The 18,585-nt window shown below is 43.9% G+C and overlaps 2 protein-coding genes across 4 annotated transcripts in view; one reads left to right on the forward strand and one right to left on the reverse strand.

Annotated features, from left to right (window-relative positions):
• serhl (serine hydrolase like) overlaps positions 1 to 18,585 on the reverse strand; it is a 99,665-nt gene that overhangs the window by 5,493 nt on the left and 75,587 nt on the right. Inside the window, exon 14 of one of the 2 annotated variants that reach the window (XR_006309779.1) lies at positions 6,996 to 7,149. The exons of the other annotated variant lie outside the window; for it this stretch is intronic. The gene's annotated coding sequence lies outside the window, so the exon portion shown is untranslated. Of the gene's footprint in view, positions 1 to 6,995; positions 7,150 to 18,585 lie in introns of those variants that run through there. 2 annotated transcript variants of the gene reach the window in all.
• The window catches only part of naga (N-acetylgalactosaminidase, alpha), a 33,538-nt gene continuing 27,578 nt past the window's right edge, over positions 12,626 to 18,585 (forward strand). The window contains exons 1-4 of one of the 2 annotated variants that reach the window (XM_043679987.1): positions 12,626 to 13,046; positions 14,247 to 14,425; positions 15,367 to 15,541; positions 17,846 to 18,023. In XM_043679987.1, coding sequence (XP_043535922.1) covers positions 14,271 to 14,425; positions 15,367 to 15,541; positions 17,846 to 18,023 — 508 coding nt within the window. In that variant the 5' untranslated portion in view covers positions 12,626 to 13,046; positions 14,247 to 14,270. The remainder of the gene's footprint in view (positions 13,047 to 14,246; positions 14,426 to 15,366; positions 15,542 to 17,845; positions 18,024 to 18,585) is intronic. The other variant, XM_043679986.1, reaches the window with a different exon arrangement.

The following is an 18,585-nucleotide window of genomic DNA, read 5'->3' on the forward strand; positions in this document are numbered from 1 at the left end:
TGTTCGTGTATGCGGATTGTTAGCTGTCTTCCTGTTTGTCCTATATAGTGTTTAGTGCAGTCCTTGCATTTTGTATTTTGTACACTACATTCGTCTTGCTCATGTTGGGTATCGGGTCCTTCGTTCTGGTGAGTTGTTGTCTGAGCATGTCTGTTGGTTTGTGTGCCGTTATGAGTCCTAGGAGTCGCAGTAGTCTGGCAGTACCATACATCAGGAGCATCTCGGAACTGACAGCCAGACTACTGCGACCCCTAGGACTCATAACGGCAATCAAACCAACAGCCACGCTCAGACAACAACTCACCAGAACGAAGGACCCGATACCCAACATGAGCAAGACGAATGTAGTGTACAAAATACCATGCAAGGACTGCACTAAACACTATATAGGACAAACAGGAAGACAGCTAACGAGCCTACATGAACATCAACTAGCCACGAAATGACACGACCAGCTATCCTTAGTAGCCACACACGCAGACAACAAGCAACATGAATTCGACTGGGACAACACCACTATCATAGGGAAAGCCAGACAGAGAACAGCCAGGGAATTCCTAGAGGCATGGCATTCATCCACAAACTCCATCAAAAAACACATCAACCTGGACCCAATATACCAACCACTACAGCGGACAGCTGAAACTGACAACTGGAAGCGGTAGGGACAGACCACTATAAACACCGGAGGAAACATCAAAGAAGCGCTTCGCAGGAGGCTCCCAAGCACTGATGAAGTCGCCTAGCCAGGGGACGAAATGTTTGCAACAAAAACTTCCAGCTCGGCGAACAGAACCACAACAACGAGCACCCGAGCTACAAATCTTCGCACAAACTTTGAACATCTTGTACCAGTCGGTAAGTTCCATCTGGTTTCCGGATGGGTAGTATTGGGGTATTAAAAGGTGGCATACATGGTTCTAATAGCCCTTCTTTTACTAGAGAGTCTATTACCGGTTGTAAACCCTTGCGCCCCTCTAATGAAACTGGATATTGTTTAAGCCTTACTGTTTTATTCTCTTGGGACAGTGTAATTACGATGGGGTTAACGTTTAAATGACCCGTGTTCCCGGTTCTCGCCCACACGTTAGGGTTTATCTGTTCTTCATCACTGGTCGTTAGTTTATTTATTGTTACAGTTATTGAACTATTCTCTACTCCAATCTTCAAGTTTGACAAAATTATTAAATCCCTACCCAAGAGATTGCTTCCAACATCAGGAATATATAATAGTTGTCCCGTCACTTCTCCGTTATTTCCCTTTTATTAGGGTCAGCTCGAAAATGGACACTAAGAATCCTTCGCCTTTTACTCCTGAAACTCTAAGACTCTTATTAGTTAATATAACACCGCTAGGTCTAAAACTTAGGGATGACCGCGCCGCTCCCGTATCCACCAAAAACACTGTCTCCTTCCCTTCAGGTCCCACCTTTAAATTTATCAAGGGTTCCCGGTGGTTCTCAGGAGGAAGGAACCCCTGACTCTCCTAATCTTCATCAAAAATCATCAATGATATCGCTTCTCTTTGTCGTCCTAACCTTGGACATTGTCTTTTAAAATGTCCTGTTTTTCCGCAGTAGTAACATCCTGCCAGTTGTTTCCTTCCCCTACCATCTGCTCTCTTGTCCTCCTCTGTTTTCTGATTCTAACTTTCTCGTCGTAATTTCTTCAACCGCTGCAACCATTATTTTAGCTTTTTGTTTTTGTTTCTCCTCTTCCCTTTTCACATACACTTTCTGTGCCTCATATAACAGATCTTCTATCTGTTTTTCATTCCAGCCTTCTAATTTCTGTAATTTCTTTTGTATGTCCGGCCATGATTTAGTCACAAACTGGACCTTTAAAAGTCCCTGTGCTACCGGATCATCGGGATTCATTCCCGAATATTTTCTAGTGGCTTCTTTTAATCTCTGTAAAAAGACTGACGGGGCTTTCTCCTTTTCCTGTCTTACTTCAAAGGCTTTTTAAAAATTCTGAGATTTAGGTGCTGCTTCTCTAATATCCAAAATAACCATTTCTCAAAAGTCTCTCATCTCTCCTCTATTGTGTTCATCCATGCCCTGCCAGCAGAGGTCCACATTGGGAAATTTGTTTTCTGCTGGTATTACTCCTTCACCCACCGGGTGTCTTTTTTTCCCATTCCCTCAGGGCAGCTCTTCTGATCATACCCCTTTCTTCCCCTGAGAATATTATCCCCAGAATGCTCATCAGTTCACCCCATGTATACAAATTCGGTCCCAAGAATTGGTCCAACTGTTCCGCCAATCCTACGGGGTCTTCAATCAAGCTTTTCATTCTTTTTTAAAGGATCTAATTTCACTGCTAGTTAGTGGGCATTGACATACTCGATTTCGCCGTTACCAATGGGTACTTCTCTAAGGGGATATATTTGTGCCGCTGCCCCGCCTATGTCCCCCTCTTCCCTCCTTTTCACTGCTGATCTAGTCTTAATCGGACTCAGGGGAAGGTCTTCCCCCAGACCTTTTCCAAGTTCTTGTTCTGGGGAGGGCGCTGTGGGAGAGAAGAAAGACGACAACGGACCATTACTGTCGTTGTCGTAAGGAGGGGGTAAACTTGACAAAGGATCCCAACGGGAAACCTTCATTTCCTCATCACCTTCTTCTGACTTTTTCAAAACAAGGACTTTCGGACTCCCTATCCAGCAGGCAGCAGGTTCTTTACGGGAGTACTTTTGTTTTTTATTTACATATATATTTAAATCCTGACATAGCCAATCTTCATCTGACCCATATTTAGGCCAAAATATACTTGGGAGTTTTAATGCTTTCCTTTGTCCAGACAAAACAAAAGTTTATCATTTCTTTTATATCCTTCCCTCGCGTCCGAGGATTGTACTTCCAATTACTTAACATTTTTCCTAAAGGACTGTCCATTGGGATGTGATCCTCGGACATCCTTCCAATGTCCCCTTCTAAACTTAAATCACAATTTTTATTCCCCATTTCAATGATCGGCTGTTTCTTTATGTAGCTGAGGTTTGGTGTCACCTTCTTCCACACCCACTTCAGGGTCCTGACCTTCGCGTGGGGGATTTCCCTTCTTAACAACCGGTGTAAGGCTGGGTGATCGAATCAGGTAGACACCTTACTCATCAGATTAATCTAGCCAATTAAACACTTAATTTTAAAAGTTGCCAATTTCCCATACTTCTCATACATCCCCGACCACCAAGGCAATACTTAAAGGTCCCTTTTCTTGCCTTGGTCTGTGCACAAGAATTACCTGGTCAAATCCGCGCGCCCTTATCCCGCGGCAATATCTGGCAACCACTACCGTTGCCTATCCCGGTCGCTTACCTGACCGAACTTCCCGCCGTGTGTCAGTGCGCCCTGTCCCGCAGTAATTCCCCAGATATATCCACCTGGCAACAGTGACAAATGCTACCTACCCTGGTTGATCGGGTTCACCTAACCCGGTCGCCCAGAACCCCGGTTCCCTGGATACCCGGATATATCTGACTGGCAGCAACTGCCGCTGCCTACCCCGGTCGCCCGGATAAATCTTTTAAGACCTCTCTTACCCGGGTCTTGTGCACACAAGAGTCATCCGACCGAACCTGCCGCATCTGCCTGTCTTGTTTCCAGGGTCTCTCAGTCCGGATCACGCTCGCACAAAGCCGCTGCGGCAACAAGGGGAAACTAGAGATTGTCGAAATCAACGAGGTGCACCTTCTCCGTTTCTCCAAGAATGCCGAGCGACCGGAGCTTGGGATCCCAGACGAGCCCCCAAATCTGTTAGAAACAAATTTAATAAAATTTAGGCGAGACCACCAAAACTGGAAACAAGACAATTTATTCTACAATCTTGCAAGAAAGGGCATCAAATGTAGAAGCAATTGAGCATATTAGAACTCAGGTTAGTGTACAGTTATACCCTTTGAGCTGAGTGAGGTCATCTCTCCAGACTCCTAATTACCCAATCTCTCTTACTATGCCATACCACTGCCCAGCTGCACTCCACCCTTATTACTTCCCCCTTCCCCAGGTTGGCCACCTTCCTCTCTGTAAGTGCTGACACACACATTATTTATCTGCAAAAACAACACTTTTCCCCATTTCTAACAAGTCCGAGTCAAAATCTGAAACAGCGAATTTTATTGAAACCTTCTTGAAAGAAGGGGTGACCAGTGGGCACACACATTCAGGGATTGCTTTACAATTTATACAGTTTTAATTTTTGGGACTCCCCGTTTACCTCATAGGTCTTCATACCTATCAATCTCCCTTAATGTGTTCTGCCCCTACCCAGCTGCGCTCTGCCCTTATTACTTACCCCCTTCTCCAAGTGGGCGACCCTCCCCTCTGTAAGTGCTGACATAAGGGAGATTTTGCTAAACTTGGATCTTGATGTTTTTTTCACTTTATCTGTTAGCTTGTTCATAGATACATTCCATTCCTGAATATACATTTTAACAATGTGTCCTTTATTGTCTAGTTTATGCGTTTCAGCTATTTCAGCTATTTTGCTGAGACTGTAAATTATTTAAACTATCATGATGAAAGAATTTATTTGCTAGAATAATTATGCACTAAAGTTAGTACCCAATTATCCACAATTATATACTAAAGTTAGTAATTATTTACCTATATCCCACAATTATACACTAAAGTTAGTACTTAATTAGACTTGCAGAAGTAACACTGTTTTACCTATATCCCACAATTTCCCCCCTTTTCTTTTTATTATCGTTTGTTATCTTCTGCATCGTTTTTTATATGTTGCTTCCAAACTGACCGACATTTTTCCTGAAATTTCATCTATTCTGGAATTCTTCCCAGGGTCACTTATTCCCTCATTGTTCATCAGGTGGAGCCCTTCCCCCCAATGGCATTTGTGTGGCTAAAGTCGTTTCAATCAGCCTTAGAATTAACCTCCGTGCGCAGGGTACGATACAGCATCCTAGTACGATTAGTACTCCCACCACTACGATCAAAGAAGTAAGGACTGAAACCACCACACTCTTCCACTTTCCAAACCACGATTCTAGCTACCCAGTGAATGATGTGCTGACTCCTGAATTTTCAGCTAGTTCTTCGGCTAGTGTTGTTAGACCTTGCAGGGCCCGAGTAATAGACCCATCTGGGGCTGTGTTATTATGGAATATAAGCACAACAGCTCCCTCCTAACATTACACACACTCCCCCTTTTTCTGCTAGGATCATATCAAGGGCCATTCTTTTCTCCCATGCCATTCGGCTGGTTACATCAAGTTGTTCGGCTATTCCTTTAATTGCGTCTCTAGTGTGATTGATAAACCTTTGCTGATTATAGAAAATATAATTTATCCAATCACATTTTTGTTAACTGTTACCCACCAAAAGAGACCTGATTCAAAGCCTGCTGTGATCTGGTTACGAGCCTTGAACTCATCAGGTACCCCTCTTGGGACTCCTATAAAGTCTAGATATACCTGATCATCACACAAAGTGCCCAATAGTGATCTCTTACTTCGTCCCCTTTCCTTTACCATCTCTTTCTTTTCAAATGCCAGGGTGAATGGAATTGCCAATTGTACAATTGCACACATGCCCCTCCAATCTGGAAGTAGGGAGGGTCTCAATATTTTCCCTCCGCAGTACCACCACAGGTCCGCTCGGGGAGTCCTTAATGCTGAGTAGTTCCCTCCCTTTTCCATCACATACTCAATATTGGTACATGATTTCAGCTCCCCCAAATATCTGGACAGATCTGTTCCTCGCCTGTTTACACACGATGTGTGATTTTTCGACCACGGCTGAAAACATAGGGGGCATCTTCAAGCCTTCCTTCTTTAGAGGAGGGAATTTTAATAGAAGGGGCATACAATCTTTATTACCCCATGCAGTCTCATCCTGATACAGGGCTATCATATCTGTCATGCCCCTCCTGTTTCGCTTCCATCCGAGCGGAAAGGGGACTACTTGGGCCATTGGTCTCCCAGAGGCACATGCATAACAATTGCTTTTATTCAGACTTTTCACAGTGTACTTTACCCATTCAACCCAGGCATTTGTATCCCCGTATCCTGTTTCTACTTCAATGGTCTGTTTTAAGTCCTTTACCTCTACTATCTTTATCACCTTAGGGTTAGAGTAAGGGATTTTACTATTCCTTTCTCCTACTCGGGTTCTGTCTTTCACCTATATTTTAAAACAACATCCCAGGAAATTCTTCCCATCTGCTTTCATCTCCATCCCAAGGATTTGGTTTAATTTGACCTGATAGGTTTCTCCCCCTAAGACCGCTTCATACCAAGAGGTTTTCTTTATTGTTAAACATATTGGGTTACACCTTTTATCGAGACAGTCAAGAGCTGGCCGGAAGGGGCCTCGGTGTACTGTAATGAGTGGATTAATCAAGAGGTCACCTCTGAGGCCTTCCTGCCTCCGCCACTCTTTACATTCTTTATTCCAAAGATATCTCTAACGCTTTTCTCTCTGGGACATTTTCTTCCCGCTAGCCTTATCCCATGCCACACCCCCCCCCCCCCCTTCTGGAATTCTTTCATAATATCTAAGATGTATCTCTGAGTTACTGACTGCTTTTGATTTATTACATCTCCACAATCCACCAGGCTACAAGCACCTGTTTCTATGACTTGTGGATTTGTACTTTCAGGAACCGTTATCACTGAGTAAGACGACATCACCATAATCTGACAGAGTCCTAAGACTAGAAAAGCTAATATAATGAACCTAAACATTTTTACCATTCTATAGTGGTATTGAAGTACCGAGAGACTTAACATACAGTACTGCAGAAACTATCCCGCACTTACGCTGCTACCATATAATCAGGAGAGACTTCGCATACAGTATTACAGAAACAATCCCGCGCTCATGCCGCTACCGTATAGTCAGTTATTTAAAATCTTTTCAACTTAAGTTTAAGTGGTTCTTTTGTCAATTCAGCTGTTCAGACTTCTGTCTCAACTGGAGATTCCACTGGCCCTTTGATCCGAGTGTAGTGAGTCCAGCCTTTCTCTGCCGTTCTTACCGCTGTTTCAGTGGGGAGGAGTGCTTGGTACAGCCCCTCCCAGTCTGGTTGCAATTTGGCCTCGTCCACGATTTGACTAGGACCCAATCCCCCGTTTGGATCAGATGGACGGTGAATTCAGGGGGTGGAGTCTGTGCCAGCGAACTCTGCTTTCTGAGGAAAGACAAAGAGGAGGACAAGCCCAGTATATACTTCTTCAAGAACAGATCTTTAGTCTCCAGGGTCGGCAGTTCCCCTTTTGTTCCCAGATCAGGCAGGCCAAACAATATCTTATAAGGGGACAGCCTCATATCTTTCCTTAGGGCCATTCACACTCGCAAAAGGGCTATAGGTAAACACTTAGTCCAAGGGAGTCTGGTTTCTACTACTAATTTAGATTACTGCTTCTTGAGTGTCTGGTTCATTCTCTCAACCTTTCCTGATGAAGTGCCAAGGAATGTGGAACTCCCAGGAGATTCCTAATCCCTCCATTACCCCCTGGAGTACCCTGGGAGTAATATGATTTCCCTGATCTGAATCTATGCATTCCACTATACCATATCTAGGGATTAATTGTTCGAGTATTATCTTGGACACCCCACTTGTGGTGGCAGTGGCTAAAGGGTATGCTTCCACCCATCCAGATAGGTGATCAACCATCACCAGCATATACCTCAGTCTTCCCACTCGGGGTAATTAGGTATAATCTACTCGAATGCTCTGAAATGGTCTTAGCCCAGGTTCTCTCCCTCCTGGGACTTGTTTCCTTAACACCTCCTTGTTTTTTTTTACATGTTATACAGCCTCGCATATCTGTTTGGCTATCGTATATATCTCTTTGCATCCATATTTTCTTAAGACTAAATCACACATTGCTTGCATTCCCCAGTGACTCCCCTGGTGTAAGACAGCCATAATTTCTCGCATCATCATTTTATTCAACATTTCCCTCCCATCGGGTAACATTCAGCACCCATCCGCTGTCTTTGCAGCTCCTAAACCTTTTAGTTCCTTTTCCTCCTTTGCAGTAAACAATGGGGTACCCTGAAGATCTGGATTTGCAGGTATTAGGGAGTGTGTCACTGCTCCTTGTGGATTTAGGGCTACTTCTTTAGCTACCTCATCGGCCAATTTATTTCCCCTTCTGATGTCGGTTTATATGAACTATCGATATTTATCCCGGGAGTAACAAAGATTCCGGCACTTGTTTTATCGATTCCTCATGTGCTAGTTCTTTTCCTCTGCTATTTATCAGTCCTCTCTCTTGCCAAATTTTTCCAAAGCTATGTACCACTCCAAATGCATATTTGGAGTCTGTATGTACTGTTCCTTCTTTGTCTTCTAAGTTTCTGAGAGCTCTTTCTAGGGCATAGAGTTCACAAGTTTGGGCTGACCAGCCGTTAGGCAGTCTTCCAGCCTCAATAACGCTTCCCTCTATCCCATCTACTACAGCATATCCATTGTGCCTTTCACCCCCTCTCCTTGCCATAGAAATGCAGCTGGATTCAAACAACTGTCTGTGACTAACACAAGGTCATCCTGCTCTATTAAGACTGTCTCATATATTAAGATCCTAGGGTCTGTGAGTCATCGTCCTGCTTTCTGTGCAATTTGTTCTGTACCTGATGTGGGATGCTGACTATTTAAGGCTTCCCCAAAAGTAAGCTTTCGACTCTCCTCTACCAATAAGGCTGTTGCTGCCACTGCCTGCACGCATTCTGGCCAGTAATGTAGCTTTCCGTTCTTTAAATTAAAATGAATTAGTGCAGTCATGTTTTAAATTAACCATGAATCAATATGACAGGTCATATTGAGAATGCGTGAAGGAATCCTGCCAATTAATATTGATTCAGGCTAACACAATTGATTTATTATAAATATTAATTATTAATTATATATTATATAATTCAGGGTGAAAACGCAACAAGTGACGAAAACATTTTAAAAACTGCAATTGCTCCGTTCTATTTGTTTACCGGTCACTTGTGACTTCTCATTCTGTTTCTGTAATTGCTCGAGCACATTCATTTTTAAGAACCTCAACAGATTCCATAGCACCATTTGCAGTTAATGCAATCCCCAATTTAGTGGCAGTATCTTATCATGAGCACAAAACTGATTCTTCGTACCTCTCATCACAAAACTGTCGCTATAATCCAATTAACTCTTTTGTTCCCTCTCCCTTCGGCTTAAAATTTAAGGATGACCTTGCTGCCCCCGTATCGACTAGGAAAACTACCTCCTCTTTGTAAGGTCCCACCTTTAAATTTATCAAGGGTTCCTGGTGGGTCCCCGGGGGCAGGAACCCCTGACATCCCTATTCTTCATCAAGGTTTATAAACAGTACTGCCATTGCTTCCTTTTTCAGATCTGGACACTCTCTCTTAAAGTGACCTATCTTTCCACAGTAATAACATCCCGCCTGTGGGGATTTCCACTTTGATCCTTGTTCCTGTTTACCAGACCCCTTAACATTCCTCCCCTATTTCCTTTATTTTCGACATGCTGCCTGCCACCATTCCCGTTTCCTTCTCCTCTTAGGTTTGTCCTTTTCTTCATTATCTCATCAACTGTAGCTATCATTATTTTTGCCTTTCGTTTCTGCTTTTCATGTTATGTTGCCAGATCAATTGCTGAGCCGATTTAACCAATTGAACAGCTTTAGGGCCACATAATGGCCATTCCTCATCACCCAATGTTTTGTTTAGACCTTGATTTTTTTTTAAAAGAAATATTGCAATATTTCTTGCTCCCTGTAACCTCAAATACCAGGAGCCTCTTTCTCCTTGTAATCTCAAATACAATTTATCAATTTATGCTTGTCTAACTTTAAAGCCGGTTCCTAACTATACATTTTGGAATCTTACTGGAAATATATATTTATATATTATAAATTCATTTATTCAGTGTTTAATATTTAAAATGTAAAATGTATACAGTTCCCAACTTTGAAATCCACTATAATTACCCGGTTTTAGTCCCTTGATTTAAATCCAAAATTAGTTTTCTTAAGTAATCCTGACCAGTCATTGCTCAATTACAATGCTATAGGTCGTGAAATAATCAGAGCTGCCTTGAAAAGGATTTGTCTATTCAAGTTAAAAAAAACTTCTAATGCATGAATAATGGCCAAATCCAAGGTCACCGATATTAACCATAGGAATTTTTTTGATTTATTACAATCTAATGTTGAACTGAGACTTCAACTGTCCTCCATAAATCCCTCTTATGTAAAGATAAAAGAGATTAGTTAGAAACTGATAGTAAGGCAGTCATGACCTGTAAAAAGAACAGGAGTTAACATTTTATTTCATAATCTGTAAAATCCTTAACCTTAAAAGAAATCATGTTAAAATTTCCATAATAGAAATCAGATTCAAAACAGTCCCGGATCTCAAGCTCCAGGGAACAAAGCACAAACATTCAATCACCAACAAACAAATGTGCATTCAAACCGAATCACAAAGGGTTAAACTTTCTGTTAGCTCTACAGCTCTTTTTTCTCTCTCACACACTCACAAGCCACTGTATCTCACAGACACTTTGAGCTTCCCGCAATGACTCCTCTAGCTTTTGTATCTTTTTCTGGATGTCTGTCCATGATTTAGTTATGAAGTGTATCCTCAGTAGCCCTTCAGCTACTCGCCCTTCCGACACAAAGCATAATCTGATTCCTCCTGACTGTAAGGCTGTTTTCCATTGACATAGAAATTCAAATATTTACAAACCCAGTCTTCGTCCGACCCGTACTTTGGCCAGATGGCAGGACGAAGAATGGATTCCTCAGTGCATACAAAGCAACAATATTTAATCATCTTTTTCCTATCCTTGCCCCTTGTACAAGTATTATTTTTCCAATTCCACAACATCCTGCCCAACGGACTTTTTGAGGCATGTTGCCAGGGACCCCACCTCCATTTCCATTTTCTTTTTCCTGGAGGCTTTTTCCTTACCCTCGGCACAGCCCATATTGGGTTCCTTCGTTAGTCCCTTATTAACTACTAGAACTCAATCCCAGCCACCAAGGCAGTACTTAAAAGTCCATTTTCTTACCTTGGTTTGTGCACAGAGTTGCCTGGCTCCCTGTGCCTACTTAAACCTTTCACCTGGTTCAGATAGACTTTCTTCGGATCTCGATCAGTCAACCAGAAGGAGGAACCCACCGCTGAGGAACACGGGACCGTTCTAAAAGGAACGGAACGCATCTTCCCAGCCGTTGACGGTGCTTTACCCTGCCGGTGATGAAGGACATCCCGGACAAAGCCTCCAAATTGTGAGAAATAAAACTCACAGTATAATAAATTTCAGTCCGAGTCAAAATTTGAAGCAGCGAATTTTATTGAAACCCTCTTGCAAGAAGGGGTGACCAGTGGGCACACACATTCAGGGATTGCTTTTCAATTTATACAGTTTTAATTTTTGGTACTCCCCGTTTACCTCACAGGTCTTCAGACCTATCAACCTCCCTTATTGTGTTCTGCCCTTATTACTTCCCCCCTTCCCGAAGTTGGCGACCCTCCCCTCTGTAAGTGCTGACATAAGGGAGATTTTGCTAAACTTGGATCTTGATGTTCTTTTCACATTATCAGTTTGCTTGTAACATCTTCCATTGTTCATTGGTACATTCCATTTCTGAATGTGAGAAACAAAAGCTCACTCACTTTAATAATTTCAGTCCGAGACAAAATTCCTGAACAGCAGCGTCGTTTTATTTATACACCTATAGGCGGGTGCTTTGTCTAATTGCCAGGTAAGGCAATGACAAAATGCACAGTATATCCCAAAAAACCCTTGCAATTTATACTGTTTTTTCCCATATGTTTTCCTTATTCCATTGTCTGTTCCCTGCTTCGCTTACGTCACTCATTTCCTTAAGACTTATCCCACAACTTCTGTTTATCCTGTTTTGTCCGTGACAAACTCTTATCTCTGACTCCCATAAGGGTGTTTGACGTCAGTCTATTGTAGATTATTGATTAGGCATATCTTTTCTTCTATCAGCATCTATTTCCATCCAGAGGCCACTTTGACCTCTTTGATTAGGGTTAGTTCCTGTGTCTTGAGTAGGGGAAACAGATGCTTTCCTGTTTGCCCATATATCCACCATTGTTCTGTATTCACGTCTCATGCTAACATATCCTTTCTTTTTGCTGAATATGTATTTTCTCATTCCTGTTCTGTATCAGAATTTATACTTGCAGAAATAACATTAATTCACTTATATCCCACATGAACATACATTTTAACATTTTCTTGCCTAGTTTATGTGTTTCAGTTATCTCAACTATTTTGCTGAGACTGTAAATTATTTAATCTATGATGAAAGAAATCATTTGCTAGAATAACTATGCACTAAAGTTAGTACCCAATAATCCACAATTATACACTAAAGTTAATAATTATTTACCTATATCCCACAATTATACACTAAAGTTAGTACTCAATTAGACTTTATATTCCACACTGGGCAATTGGGATGACAATAGATATCCAGATACCATGAAGAAGTAAAAAAAGATTCATTATATAGACTCATACAATGCAAAAAAAAGTATCCAAATACTTCCACCATCCTGTCATTTCCATGCAGCCTTACAAAAAAGAATTCCCTTTCTGTTTTTGTCTGCCTCAGTTTAATAGCTGGGTTTATTATTCCAATTGACAATACAGCTCTAGCTCAGTGTTTCCTCAGTATTGGCTGCAAACTTGATCATATTTCTGGAGTGGGACTCGAACACAAGCCATTCATATGGTTGGTGTGTGTGTGTGTGTGTGAGGTTTGTGCAGAGTAAACACCCTGCAGACCTGGGAAAGGGTTAAAGTTTGATCCTGGCTGGGTAGCAGCTGTAGGGGGCAGTGTTGGTGGAGGTTTGCAGCTGGTTGCAGCGCCCCAGCTTGTGGTTCTGAGGGAGCTGCTCCCTCCCGGTGACGTCAGCGTTTGGTCGGACGCTCAGGGGGCAAATGGCTGGGTGATCATGTGACCCAGGTCAGGTGACTGCCGGGGACTCACCAGACCCGGAAGTTGCAAGTTTATCCAGAAACTGCACTTTCCAGGAACCATCAGGAGCCAGGTTGTATTCTCCGTCTGAGTGAGCGGGCCTTCTCCCCCCCCCCATCCCCAGGGGAGGGGGAATACACTCCCTCTCCCCCCACCTCCACCCCAGGGGGAGGGGGAATACACTCCCCCCCCACCCCACCCCAGGGGGAGGGGGAATACACTCCCTCCCCCACCCCAGGGGGAGGGGGAATCCACTCTCCCCCACCCCCGGGGGAGGGGGAATACACTCCCTTTCCCCCCACCTCCACCCCAGGGGGAGGGGGAATACACTCCTAGATTAGAGTGGTGCTAGAAAATCTCTGCTCCTGCTCCTCGGATGCTGCCTGAACTGCTGTGCTTTGCCACCACTCTAATCTAGAATCTGGTTTCCAGCATCTGTGGTCCTTGTTTTTATCTAGGGGAATCCACTCCACCCCAAAGGGAGGGGGAATCCACTCTCCTTCCCACCTCAGAGGGAGGGAGGGGGGGGGAGGGGGGGAATTCTCGGATTGGTCAGATTCGGGGAGAAACTCTAAATCTGAGTAGACTGATTTAGGCCTTAGTTGCTCAGAAAGATGGGAATCTTCTCCTTTTTGAGCAGTGAAGGGCTTGTGGGGGATTTAATCTGAGGGATACAAAGGGTTTAACTGGAGAAATTGTGAAGCTTTCTCAATTGGCTAGAAGTTTGGGAGCCAGAGGACTGGTCAGAATTAAGGTACTGGTCAAAAATATCAAATGCAACAATCAGAATGCTGACACAGTTGTTGAGGTTGGCGTCATTTGTAGAAAGGCTGTGGAAAAGGATACATGAGCAGCTTTCAACAAGGAACTGGATAAAGTCTGGGAGAGACCAAATGTACATGGGGAAAGGATTTTGATATTTATTGTCACATGTATTCAAGTGCGAAAATACAGGAGTGGAGTGAAAAGTGTATAATGTTGCCACAGAAGGTACAAGTACCTAGGTACAGAATCTTAGGAACAAGGTAGAAAGAAAGAATAAAATTAAAAGTTAAGCATTGCAGTAATTATAGTACAGTGACACTTCCTTAGATTTAAATAGAAAATAAAGAAATAAGATCTAAAGTTCAGACATTACAGGATTGAGGGGGTGAGAGTGATTGGAGAGCTCTTCCGAAGAGCTACTACAGCCAGGGTGGGCCAAGTGGCCTCTTTCTATGCCAAGTTATCCTGTGCCGGTCTGACATGGTGTTTTCTGTTATTGGTGCCACAGGTCGAAGGGATTTTGTTGTTGGGGATGAAGATACTCCCAATATTCCTCGTGATATTACTCTCCAGCTGTGGCCACTCATTGGACAATGGCTTAATGAGGACCCCGCCCATGGGGTGGTTGGCATGGGAACGCTTTCGCTGTAACACAGACTGTGACAATGATCCTGAAAACTGCATCAGGTCAGAGGCAACAACCGGAATCGCGGAGTAACATTGAATCGAAACTGGAATCAAACTGGGCCCCATTGTCACTGAAAATATCACAGGCAAACGCAATTCACTCATCGCTATGTCTGTCATGACCAATCAGACACTTTTATCAAATATCTCCCCCACACACACTGGGTCTCACTGAGGTACAGGTCCCATACACACTGGCTCTCCCTGGGGTACGGATCTCATACACACTGGCTTGTCAATGGGGTACGGGTCCCTTACACACTGGCTCTCACTGGGGTACAGGTTCCATATATACTGGCTCTCACTGGTGTACAGGTCCCACACACACTGGCTGTCCCTGGGGTACGGATCTCATACACACTGGCTTGTCAATGGGGTACGGGTCCCTTACACACTGGCTCTCACTGGGGTACAGGTTCCATATATACTGGCTCTCACTGGTGTACAGGTCCCACACACACTGGCTGTCCCTGGGGTACGGATCTCATACACACTGGCTTGTCACTAGGGTATGGGTCCCAAACACACTGATTCTCACAGGGATACGGGTACTACACAGACTGACTCTTGCTGGGGTATGAAAGTAAATGAGAGGACAGCTTCAAAACTACAATGGCCTTTGGCCATTCTACAGTCAGTATGGATTAGGCACCCTGGTGTTTAGAATGGCATTCAGATTTCAAGGTGATAGCATGCCTGCTGTCACACATCTCACACCCAGTACACTCAAAATATACCAACTCTGCCCAGCTGCCTGTTGGGAGACAGTTTGTTGTCTGATAGACCTGGGCCTTGTGCTGGAATTTGGATCAGGAGCTGGGTCCTGGACTAGGGACATGGGGCCTGGCCCTTGTGCTGTGCCCTATCTATCGGTGGCCTGCACTGGGACCAGTGGGCAAGGATTCTAACTTGTTGACTTTTTTGCCTCTGATTGCAAACAGTGAGCGCCTGTTTATGGACATGGCTGACCGGTTGGCAGAGGACGGTTGGAAGGAGCTTGGCTATCAGTATGTGAACATTGATGATTGTTGGGCAGCAAAGGAAAGGGACTCAGAAGGGCGGCTGGTGGCTGATCCCATCCGATTTCCCAGTGGAATCAAAGCTTTGGCTGAATACGTGAGTCTAGATTTTGCTCCTCTTTTATCCCATCCTCCCCCAACTCTTTCTTTCTTCCTCTCATCTTTATCCTTTGATCCTATCTGTACCACTCTAACCTCACCCCAGCCAGGGGAGAAGGGGTGTAAATGTAACTGTTAGATTTACAGTTGAATTTTGCTCCTCTTTTATCCCATCCTCCCCCAACTCTTTCTTTCTTCCTCTCATCTTTATCCTTTGATCCTATCTGTACCACTCTAACCTCACCCTAGCCAGGGGAGAAGGGGTGTAAATGTAACTGTTAGATTTACAGTTGACTTGGATGTGGAATGAGTCAGACTGGGTTGGAAACTGATTGTGGTCTCAATATCCTTCTGCAATGCATCATTCAGAGGTTTCTGCTGAAAGAGGAACATATTTGTTCTGCAATTGTTCATCGAGTGGGCAAGACTTTTCCTGTTCTTTGTAAGTGGTGATGGGGGAGGGATGGGGTGGCAACTATATTAGATGGTGACTAACACACCACCCCTATGGGTCACTGGCCATCAGCTTGCGTCCTAAAATCTGCTACTTAAGACCTACAACTGGGGGACTCTGGAGGTTGGAGAGGGGTATTTAGAGGGTAGTTTTCAGAGACTTTCCCGTGCCCTTAATTGCCTCCAGATTAGACAAGTAGGACCTCAGTCTATGGCCACCTCTCTCATCCATCAGGAAGTGGGTGACTGGGGCGGTGCCAAGTTGTTCTTGCCCTTAAGAAACTATTAATAATTCACTTAAGGGCCTTAATGGGAAGTTGTGGCACTTTGTACAGGAAACCAGACCATACCAGTCTCCCTCGGTCTTTCTCTGAAGCTCTGGGGCTTAGGTTATGTCTAACTGTTTGACTTAATTTTCTGGTATAGAAATATACAGAATCTGCAACATTGGAATGGCCACGCTTTATTAGATTAGATTACTTACGGGCCCTTCGGCCCAACAAGACCACACCGACCCGCCGAAGCGCAACCCACCCAGACCCATTCCCTTACATTTTACCCGTTCACCTAACACTACGGGCAATTTAGCATGGCCAATTCACCTAATCCTGCACATCTTTGGATTGTGGGAGGAAACCGGAGCACCCGGAGGAAACCCACGCAGACACGGGGAGAACGTGCAAACTCCACAGTCAGTCACCTGAGGCGGGAACTGAACCCGGGTCTCTGGCGCTGTGAGGCAGCAGTGCTAACCACTCGACATGAACTTCCTCCTGCCTCTCTCCAACTCACCTTGCTTTTGAACTTGGAGACCTGTTTCTAAAGCCAAAAAAACATATATTTTCATTTAACAGCCTAATAAATTTGTCCTGCCACATTCCAACATTTGCATTCCAAGCGAAGGAAGGAACAAGAGCAGGTCAATCAACTCACTTCACCAGTCCCTCCTCACATAATGTGTGTCTGACTGGACGAGATACTAGAAGGCAATACGATTTGGGATATTGTACCCAGTATAGGATGGTGAAGGCTTTCGAAAGGGTGCAGCGAAGATTAATAAGAATAATTCCAATCACAAGGGAGTGCACTTACGTGGATAGGTTGGCTACAAAGGGATTATTCTTGTTTGGAAAATGATTTGATTGAGGTTCTGAAACTCACAAGGGATCAGAGTCATTAGGAGAAGTTGCTCTGACTGATAAGATTAACAACCAGAGGATACCAATCTAAAATAAATGGTAAACTAAAGGCAGAAGGGGAAAAAACATTTTTGCACAGAGGGATTAGGATCTGAAATACATGAGAATGCGGCAGATGGAGGGTCAATCCGGCATTTTTAATGAAATTGGATAATTATCTGAAGAGAACAAAAATTGTAAAGCTACAGGGAAAGGATAAGGAAGTGGAACTAGATGAGTTGCTCTTGCAGAAAGCCAGCACAGGTATGACTGGTTCCTTCACTGGGAGCTGCTGTTCACTTCTGCTTTTGCCTCATCACTGACCCTTCACCTCTTGGACCTAGCTTTGACCGAAGCCACAAGGATGGGCTAAAGCCGTTTCCTCTCTTACTGTTGAATGCAAGCCTCCCAAGACTGAATAGCCTTCAGGCTTTCGGGGAGGGGAGAGGATTCCAGCCTCCATTTCCATCCGAGAATTTACCTGCTTTCTGTTTAAGGCCGCAGCTGGAATCCAGCATGGCTGCCAATAACACTCAGGCCGCCTTTGGTCCTGCTGAAGTGAGTTGTGACTCTTTTGTATCAGAGTGCAATTGACCCAATATGTTTCAGTAACTCTTGAAAACCCTTAAACAGCAAAACAGAAGACAAAAGGTTTCTGTCTTGTTTGACAGGTCCATGCAAAGGGCTTGAAGCTTGGTATTTATGGAGATCTGGGCACCTACACCTGTGGTGGCTATCCAGGCACCACACTGGACCAGATTGAGCTGGACGCTCACACCTTTGCTTCTTGGGGAGTGGACATGCTGAAGTTGGATGGCTGCTACTCCAATTCCTCTACCAAGGCTCTGGGTAAGAACATGAGCAACTGGCCTGGCTGGCATCACTGCATTGCATCAGAGCAAATTTCCCCAACCACTATCCCATGTGGCACAACGGGATTGGGGAATCTCTGCAGAAATTATAGAATCAGAATGATCGCAAAGAAGGAGGCCGTTCAGCCCAGTGTGTCGTACTAGCATCTTAGTGCTATCCAATTGGTCCTACTCCCTTCTTGGTAGTCTTCTGAATGTTTTCATCTGATATTTTCTCTTTTGTAAATGATTAGTAAATCTGCTTCCACCACCCATTCAGGTAACCCCTTCCAGATCATCATAGCTCCCCATATAAAAGTACGTTCTCATATCCTAACTGACCAGTACCTGGGGTATATCTTTTCCTATGCCATCTGATTACTACCACTCCTGTCATTGCAAAAGTCTCTTCTTATTTACTGTATCATTATTATATATTGATGCAAAATAATCACAGTCTGATCTGTGCACTCAGTCCCATGAGCAGTGTTTCATAGACTCAAATAGCACAGAAACAGACCCTTTGATCCAACTCATATGCGCTGACCACGTACCCAAAT

Source organism: Chiloscyllium plagiosum, chromosome 39 (assembly GCF_004010195.1).
Source record: "Chiloscyllium plagiosum isolate BGI_BamShark_2017 chromosome 39, ASM401019v2, whole genome shotgun sequence".
In the NCBI taxonomy this organism is placed as follows: domain Eukaryota; kingdom Metazoa; phylum Chordata; class Chondrichthyes; order Orectolobiformes; family Hemiscylliidae; genus Chiloscyllium; species Chiloscyllium plagiosum.